The sequence below is a fragment of the Staurois parvus genome, unplaced genomic scaffold (assembly GCF_062004578.1).
Source record: "Staurois parvus isolate SC_StPar_1 unplaced genomic scaffold, SC_StPar_1.0 ptg000140l, whole genome shotgun sequence".
Taxonomy (NCBI): Eukaryota; Metazoa; Chordata; class Amphibia; order Anura; family Ranidae; genus Staurois; species Staurois parvus.
Window position 1 is genome coordinate 2,550,316 of NW_028317936.1, and position 9,685 is coordinate 2,560,000.

The 9,685-nt window shown below is 46.3% G+C and overlaps 1 protein-coding gene across 5 annotated transcripts in view; it reads right to left on the reverse strand.

Annotated features, from left to right (window-relative positions):
- TNC (tenascin C) overlaps positions 1 to 9,685 on the reverse strand; it is a 253,590-nt gene that overhangs the window by 83,357 nt on the left and 160,548 nt on the right. For all 5 annotated transcript variants that reach the window (XM_089673551.1, XM_089673552.1, XM_089673553.1 and 2 more), the window contains 2 exons: positions 5,853 to 5,975; positions 1,559 to 1,702 (listed from right to left, as the gene is read on the reverse strand). In XM_089673551.1, coding sequence (XP_089529677.1) covers positions 1,559 to 1,702; positions 5,853 to 5,975 — 267 coding nt within the window. The remainder of the gene's footprint in view (positions 1 to 1,558; positions 1,703 to 5,852; positions 5,976 to 9,685) is intronic.

Consider the following 9,685-nt stretch of genomic DNA (forward strand, 5'->3'; position numbering starts at 1 on the left):
TCTGTGGGGTCTGACTGTAGCTCTTCTTGTAGAGACGTTGGACAGCTCCTTCTCTGATCCTTGCCTTGTCTCTTGTTTCTACTGAACCTTGAACTCTTTGCTCCTCTCTTAAGCCTCCTGATTTAAGCCATGTCTCTGCACTTCCTGTTTGCCAGATTATTGTGCTGTTTCCAGTTGATATCTTGCTCCTTTAAATACCTTCAGCTGCCTATATCTTCACTACCACAAGTTACCCACCTTTGGCTGGTTCCCCGACTAAGCTTCTGCTTGAACCCAAGCTGCAACCATTCATCTTTCAACCTTGGCTTGTTCCTCAACTAAGCTTCTGCTTGAACCCAACCTGCAGCCATTCATTATTGACCCTTGGCTGGTTCCCCGACTACATTTCTGCTTGAACCCAAGCTGCAACCATTCATTATTCACCCTTGGCTTGTTCCTCAACTAAGCTTCTGCTTGAACCCAACCTGCAACCACTCATTATTGACCCTAGGCTTGTTCCTCAACTAAGCTTCTGCTTGAACCCAACCAGCAACCATTCATTGTTGACCCTTGGCTCGCTCCCAGACTACATTTCTGCTTGATCCCAGCCTGCAACCACTTGTTACCGACTTTTGGCTTGTTTACTGTCTACGCTTCTGCTTGATCCCTACCTGCTAGCTCACCTCCTGGTGGGGCGATCCTGCAAGCTGGTACTAACGTGCAGCACAATCCATCTACACCATCAGGAGCTCTGGTGAATTCCAGTTAGTGCTTTGACCCCGTGCCTTAGGTGAGCCCGTGTCATCTGCCAGGGTGACTTGCTTGTATACTTATCCTGCTGGCCAGTGGGATCCTCTCTACTGCTATAGCCAGCGGTGTATTTACCGCAAGGAAAACTAGGTATTTGCCTAGGGTGGCAATTTTTAAAGGGGGGGAGGGTCTGGGGACCTGGTGAGGCTCTGCCATGGAATCTGATGAGGCTGCTGGATGGTATAAGCTGCCTGCACAAGGAAGGAAGACACTGGGCTTTGCTCCAGAGAGGTTAAGGCTAGTGGCTTGACTAACTCTTTCTGCGGGTGGGGGGGCCAGGGGGTGGAAAGTTTGGCAGAGTGTGGCAGCATCGGTGTCTGGGGGGTGCTGGTGGTGGCCACCAAATTTTAGTGGCGGCGGGGTCTGGGGGTGGGATGGGAGTTTTGTGTTGGGGGTGGTGGGCGGTGCCCAATTTTAGTGGTGGCGGATGCTGGGGGGTTGCTGGTGGTGGTGTGCCCAATTTTAGTGGCTGCTGCGGCAGGGGTTGTGAGAGGTACATGTGGTGCCCAATTTTAATGTTGCTTAGAGCAGCACAAGAGCTAAAAACGCCACTGGCTATAGCTACTGGTCTCCAATCCTGAACCCTGACTGTAACAGGCCTGGACAAAGGAGTCTTCCTGGCACTACAGAAAGGAGAGGACAGCTGAGGGTTCCTTGATGTACTCTCCTCTTTTAGAACGCTTCCTAAAGTTCTTTGAAATGTTCAACTTCTCTTTTACGCACCAAAAACAAACAGAGCTTCAGGGACATCAAGTTAGGAGCTACGTACCTGTGGTCAGAGAACCAGAAGCAGGTTGGCTTTGTTCACTTCCTTTCACGGACACGATGCTTACAAGGTATTCAACTCCTGGCAAGAGGTTGACCAAGGTAGTTTGTGTTCTTGATCCATCAACTTCAACTGTGCTACTAGCCCCTGAACAAATGTAGAAAAATAATAAAATAAGGATATTGTACAGTTTTTTTGTCTGTTTTTTAAATTGGCTTTACTGATTCCATGATTCAGTTAAAGCCCCGTAAACACAGTCTTATACTATTTATGTAGGGCCTTCCTGAAAGCAAAATCATGCATAAAAAGGGGGCCATACTGCATATCAACTCATATGGACCCAACATCTTACCATCTCAACCTCTGCAAAATCTCCAAAATACATCCCTTCTTAAACAAAGACACCACAAAGCTATTAAATTCACTCCTTGGTTATCTCTTGCATTAACCTAATGCAATTCCCTCCTCATTGGGTTACCTTTTACATAGGCTACCACTTCAGTCCATCATGAATGCTGCTACCAGAGTCACTCATTTACCTATCGCTCAGTGCCCATCTCTGCCAACCTCTGACTCACCAACCTTGCTTTAAAATACCAACCAAACTGTTCTCTTCCCTGCTCCAGGACCTCCTGCTCGCCAATCTGGTCTCAATATATCACCCAAACTGTCCTCTCTATACCCCCCAAGACATCCTGCTTGTCATCCTTATCTTAACATGTCACCCAAACTGTCCTCTCTGTTCCTCCCAAGACCTCCAGATCATCAACCTTGTCTCAACATACCACCCAAACTGTCCTCTCCATTACTCCCAAGACCTCCTGCTCATCAACCTTGTCTCAACATATCACCTGAACTGTTCCTTCTGCTCTGTTCCTTTCAAGACCTCCTGTTCACCAACCTTGTCTCAACATATCACTCGAACTGTCCTCTCCATTCCTTCCAAGACCTCCTGCTCATCAAACTTTTCTCAACATATCACCCAAACTGTCCTCTTCCTTCCTCCCAAGACCTCCAGCTAATCAAACTTTTCCCAACATATCACCTGAACTGTCCTTTCAGTTCCTCCCAAGACCTCCAGGTCATCAACCTTGTCTCAACATATCACCCGAACTGTCGTCTCCGTTCCTTCCAAGTCCTCCTACTCATCAACCTTCTCTCAACTTTCCACCCAAACTGTCCTCTCCATTCCTCCAAAGACCTATTGCTCACCAACCTTGTCTCAACATTTTACCCAAACCATTCTCTATGCTCCTCCCAAGACCTCCTGCTCTCTAGCTCCCTTGTCATCTGCCTTTATGCTCACCTCTAGAACTCGTCTCTCAAGACCTCCTGCTCTCTAGCTCCCTTCTCCTTTCATGCTTGCCTCCAGGACTTTGCCTAAGACTCTTCCATCCTTTGGAGCTCGCAGGAACATGCACGCAAAGAGTAAGTTCAGCCTTCAATCATACAGATGTAGCAGTACCCGCTTAGGAGTCACTAGAAGATTTGAGTCCCCCTATAATCCTTCACAGCCAGGCATCACACATCTTTACCAAGACTTGCATCCAGAGTCAGACATAAGTCCTTGAACTGTGGTTTTGTTATTTATTTAGGGGAATTGAACTGGGATAGAGCTAGGTGTTTATAGGATGCCCAAGGAAACCGATAAACCGAGGACAACTTCCTGGAACTATTTACAAGCCTTCTCTGCAGCACAGTCTCTGATGGAGAGCTAACCAGCCTCTCCCAATGTACCACCCCAGACCCTAGGTTATTATTATTATTATTATACAGGATTTCTATAGCGCCAACAGTTTGCTCAGCGCTTTACAATATAACAGGAGACAATACAGCAACAATACAAGAGGGATAGGAGGGCCCTGCTCCTTGGAGCTTACAATCTAGGTTAACTTTTCCTTTTCACCCATCAATCTGGAGGTATCCCTGAAAGGGGGATCTGGTTTCTGTCACTTTAAGAGATGAACAGTTGCTGGTAGGTGGCAAATCTGGTTTCCCACCAGAGTGCTCCTTTCCCCTATCCCTCCAGGGGGTGTGGGAGTACTCACTAAGGTTCTCTTCTGTACCGTTGGTGTGTTGGGGGCTGCTTCCAGGCCTTTCCAGCTGGGCTGCTCCTTCCCTGCCATAGAGGTGGTCCTCGCTCTGAGGGCCAGTGAGCCTCTGAGCGTCTCCCTTTCCAGCTTCAGGCCTGCAGGTAGGCCCCATCCCACTGGGCCTCCTTGCAACCTACTGCTTTCAGCCTCACATCTTCCTTACTCTCTTCCACCCAAACCCTCCTCACAGCTAAACAGGCTCCAACGATTTTAATGGTGTCCAGCTGCTTGCAAAGCCTTCTGTTGGGGATTGGCTAGGACCCCTCAAGAGTGAAAGCCAGCCACTCCTCAGAACCACCCACTGCCTCTAGGGCCTTCCTCCAAAGCTCTAGAGCAGGGGGAAATTCCAGAGGGGCTGGCCTGCAGAGTCTCTCAGCTGACATTCTGGCAATTACACCCAGGCTGCTACTCAGAATTCCTCACTGACAATCAGGACCTTAGCTCCCCTTAGCTAAACTAGGAGAATGCTACTATAAATTACTGAAGGCCAAAGGCATTGTGCACCTGTACTGCTTACTACACATTGTTTCTTTACATCTTAACCTTGGCAGTGGCATTGGTGCATATGGTTCATTACACTGTACGCATGTAAACATTTGCACAAGCTATTGCATGCATACAGCATAGTGTAAAATATGGTCAAAATCAGTCTGTGGGTGCAGAGTTTTTTTCTTTTGGTCCACAAAGCTAACTGCTGCAGACAAAAATTGAGCTGTGTCAATGAGCCTATAGCATACAATACTGCTGTGTTCAGATCCATATAAATTTTCCTTAGTCCTAAAGTATATTTAAAGTGGACCTTAACTCAAAAGTGCCGCTATTCCTCCTCCCCCCCACACTTTTTTGATTTTTTTTTATATGTTTTATGGTGCCCACTTCAACTTGTTCAATTGTCGCCTAGGTGAGTATGTCGTCTGCTTGGGCTTTTCCCACGTTCCCCTCCCTCACATCCCAGCTCCAGGACCAGTCCCAAAACACCACAAAATCTTGCACATGTGCAATGGGGAGCTGACTGCAGTTCCCCAGAAAGTCACAACTGGCTCCTATATCCAAGATGGCAGTCCTGGAGACCCGCAGTAGTGAGAAGAAACTGGTGTGGTAAGACAGGGCTGGACTCCACACTCCACAAAAAATCTCTACCGTATTTATAACTGCTGACTTTTAGTCAGCAGGAAGCTTAGGAAGTGGAGGAAATCTCTCTAAAGCAGCCTTTCCCAACCTTTTCAACACCGAGGAACCCTTATAACAACTTTCCGGAGTCAGGGGACCCCTACTAAAAACTACTATATCTGCAAGTCACATTGTGTGATTGTAAGTGAAAAGAATGCTTCTTACACTTGTGGACATTGGGAAGACTTACCACCGTACAGATACATAAAAGAACAAGGGTGTCAGTGGGAACTTATCTGAGAGGCAAAAAACAGCTGATTGTTCAAGGAACCCCAAGCAACTTCTAGAGGAACCTTGGTTGGGAATCCCTGCTCTAAAGTGAGGGGATATCATCTGTTAGACAGTTGTCATTAGAAGGTGTCCCTATTGGAATATACATGCTTCCCTCCTGTTCCGGTGCCAAAATTTTAAATTTCCCACCACTTTTATGGTCACTAGGACAGATAAAGCTGTAAATCTCCCCAGTGGAGAAATAGACGGGAAAAAATTGTGAAATTGATCAAAATACTTACGGTAATATTTCCCAATAGGTCATGGTACAGGTCTAATCAGGGGTGTATTTACCACAAGGCAAACAAGGCATTTGCCTAGGGCAGCATTTTCCAGGGGGGAGCACCCCCCCCCCCAGAAGAAGGGATGGAAGAAGGGACACGTGCTCCATGGGAACCAGGTAGGATCCGAGAAAGGCTGTGGGCTGCTTGATGGTGTATGCAGAGCCTGGCTCCCATTCCCGGGGATTTCTGGAGGTGTGAGGATGAGAGTCTTTCTCTCTATTGTTGGGGGGGGGGGTAGTGGAGGGCTCTTCTGGGTAGGGGGCAGGGGTGTTGTTGGTCAGTGTCAGGCTCTCTCCGCAGGAGGGAGAAGGGGTGGTGGTGTTGGCCCAAGTCCATGGGGGCAGACAATTTTTGCATTGCCTGGGGCAGCACAAAACCTAAATACACCACTGGATCAAATCTTTGGACAGCCCTGAGCTGAGCATGCTTTATATCAAACAAGTCAACAATGGGAACCATGACTAAGATGCCATAACCTACCTCCAGCCACAGGAACATATGTGATGACGAATTTGTTCACCCGTATTCTTGGAGCTAGCCAGATAACTTTGGCAGATTTCTCAGTGATATCAGAGAAGGATAGTCCTTGTGGAGATCCCAAACCTGCAAATAAATAAAAAGTAGAAATGAAACATAGAAGCTCAATTTTTTCCAGAACACTTTCGGAATGTGCCTCCAATAACCTGACACCAACCTCATTGAGATGCCTGCTACTTATATGACATTATAGAAAATATTAGAACAATCAGCCTAATGGTGTCCACTGTTGAATAGCAAAACTGGATGAGATCCCATAGATATTTTAGAATGTGTTCATTTGCAACATTACATTATGTTCTTCGATGGAATTCCACTGTATATCCCAAAATAATAGAACGTGGCTACTTCTAGACCCACAAAGAACATACTCAACGTTACTTCCAGTTGCTCCAGGAGCAAGATTCGTAAATCATATAATCTTGTTGAAGTAAAATAAACACAAATGTTTTGCAAACAATTTACATTTTGGAAACTCTCTTAAGCTTTAGACTAGTTGAATTTATGACGGCCTTCCAAAATTTAAAAAAAAAAAAAAACCCCAACGGCCTTCCAAGAAAAAAAAAAATAACTCCTGCCAATCCTAATCTATGTTGTAGTTAGCGAAATCCAAAACAGTCCTCCATTTCAACAGCAGCCTGAGCTGAAAGGATCCATTTGTTTAATATCTGTCCTAAACAATTTGTTCTTCGTTTCTTTTAGATATTTTTCTTTTTTTTTTTTTTAATCTGCCTTCTTTTTGATGAAGATTTTGAAAGCAAAAAAAAAAAAAAGACAGAATATTTTTTTTTTCTCAATCAGCACAAATAGCCCACACAAGTCAAGTCCATTAGTTATGGTGGACAAACCCAAACAAGCCACATTAAAAGGTTTGATGGAGGACTGCCAATAGAGTCGAAGAGTGAAGGGGTATTTGGAAAAAAAGAGTCAACAGTGAAGAAGAAAAAAAAAAAGACAAAAGATATTCACCAGCTTTGAAATTCATCAGGTTAGTGTCAGGGTTAAAGCAGAAAAAAGAAGTATACAAACGAGGAACAAATTTAATGGAATCCTTCAAAACGACCAAGGCTGGCTCTTCCCGGGGAAGAACGCAACGGGTAAAATGTTCCTCCGTTAAGGCATTTAGAAAAACATATCCGATCGTTTATTTTTTGCTGAAGCATCAAAAGGCAGAAAAGGGTATACTTAATTTTCTTTACAGCAAAATGCCAAGTGTCTCAGTGGGAGGGTAGGCTAGCTTCCCGTAGACGAGGATCTGAAGAAATAGATCTTTTGAGAAAGGAAGGCTTCACCAGTTACCACCCCTTCTGGGTATTGGGATGGATAATTTGATTTTAAGGCAGAATTTAAGGCAAATTCAAAATAAAAAAAAGCCTTTAGATGAGTTGAATCAACTTACGCATTCAGAATCATTAAAGTTGAACTACAGAGAAACATTCTGTGAAGGTTCTCATTTATCAAGGTCATAGTACATCTAGTAGACATCTAGTAGTAGTTAGTCACATTCAGTTGGATTTGTTCTGTATTTTCGAAGATGTTTTGTACCTCATCCAAACCACTTTTGCAATTCTAATGAGTGTCAAGAACATAGTCCAGGATGTCCATGCATTGGTAGCACAAACACCCTAATCCAGTCACTATGGAATGTGTCAAGGCAGATGTTGATTGTCCAAAAACAAGGTGGAAGGTGTGAAAGTTGATTCCACCTTATTCTAGTTACATCCTCCCATTGTTGGTGTCAGGAAGGCTTCATTGGTGTTACTCCATGGGGAGCCTTACATCTTAACAAGCCTTGGGAGCAACAACAAGGAAGCCTCTTTGTGATCATCTTCATGGGAGCCTTAAATCCCAGCATGCCCTGAGAGCCTCTGCATGGTAGCCTCTAATCCCAACATACCTTGAGAGCTTCCACAGGGAAGCCTCAAATCCTTGCATGCTTTGGAAGCTGCTGCAATGGAGTCTTAAATATGTCTTAGTATGCTCTGTGAGCCTCTGCTGGAGAGCCTTAAATCCCAGAATGCCATGGGAGCCTCTGCATGGTAGCCTCTAATCCCAACATACCTTGGGAGCAGGGGTGGACTGATAACTCATGGGGCCCCCGGGCAATAGGGGATCATGGGGCCCCTGTGTCCTCGCCCACAGTCAAACCACACCCAAAAAAGCCTATGAAAGGTACCAGGGGTATCTCATGGGGCCCCCTACTGACCCAAGTTCTCAATTGGTCAGTCCGCCCCTGCTTGGGCGCTTCCACAGGGAAGCCTCCAATCCTTGTATGCGTTGGAAGCTGCTGCAGTGGAGTCTTAATTATGTTTTAGTATGCTCTGTGAGCCTCTGCTGGAGAGCCTTAAATCCCAGAATGCCATGATAGCCTCTGCATAGGAGCCTCTAACTCCAACATACCTTGGCAGCTTCCACAGGGAAGCATCAATTCCTAGTATACATTGGGAGCCTCTGTGGTGAAGCTTCACGTATTACTATGCTCCTTGAGCCTCTGCAGGGGAACCTTAAATCCCAGCATACCCTGGGAGCCTCTAATCCCAACATACCGTGGGACGTTCAACAGGAAAGCCTCAAATTCTATTATACCTTGGGAGCCTTTGCAGTGGAGCCTTATATTTTAGTATGCTCAGTGAGCCTCTGCAAGGGAGCCTCTAATTCCAGCATGCCCTAGGAGCCTCTAATCCCAACATACTGTGGGAGCTTCCGCAGCGAAGCCTCAAATCCTAGTATGCCTTGGGAGCATCTGCAGTGGAGCCTCTAATCCCAACATACTGTGGGAGCTTCCGCAGCGAAGCCTCAAATCCTAGCATGCCTTGGGAGCCTCTGCAGTGGAACCTCACATCTAGATATGCTCTGGGAGCCTCTGCAGGGGAACTTTAAATCTTACCATGCCCTGGGAGCCTCTGCCTAGGAGCCTCTAATCCCAACATACCGTGGGAGCTTCCACAGGGAAGCCTCATATTCTAGTATACCTTGGGAGCCTCTGCAGAGGAGTCTGAAATCCCAGCATACCCTGGGAGCCTCTGCAGGGGAAGTTTAAATCTTAGAATGACCTTGGAGCCTCGATATATGAGACTCTAATCCCAAAATACCCTGGGAGCTTCCACAGGGAAGCCTCAAGTCCTAGTATACCTTGGGAGCCTCTGCAGAGGAGGCTGAAATCTTAGCATACTCTGTGAGCCTCTGCAGGGGAGCCTGAAATCCTAGCATGCTCCGGGGGCCTCCACATGTGAGTTTGAAATCCTAGCATGATCTGGGATCCTCTGTACAGGAGCCTCTAATCCCAAAATGCCATAGGAGCTTCCACAGGGAAGCCTCAAGTCCTAGTATACCTTGGGAGCCTCTGCAGAGGAGGCTGAAACCTTAGCATGCTCTGTTAGCCTCTGCAGGGGAGCCTGAAATCCTAGCAAGCTTCGGGGGCCTCCACAGGTGAGTCTGAAATCCTAGCATGACCTGAGATCCTCTGTACAGGAGCCTCTAATCCCAAAATACCCTGGGAGCTTCCACAGGGAAGCCTCAAGTCCTAGTATACCTTGGGAGCCTCTGCAGAGTAGGCTGAAATCTTAGCAAGCTTCGGGGGCCTCCACAGGTGATCCTGAAATCCTAGCATTTATTTTCACCACTCAAATATTTGTAAAATATACAACATGGCTCTCGTACTGAGAAGTTTGGAGACTCCTGATCCAGAAGAACACCAAGTCATGCCAACAGGTACTGAAGCCTTAAATAGATGGCTGTAGAAGAGGGTACAAGCCTGGTTGGATATTTTGAGATGG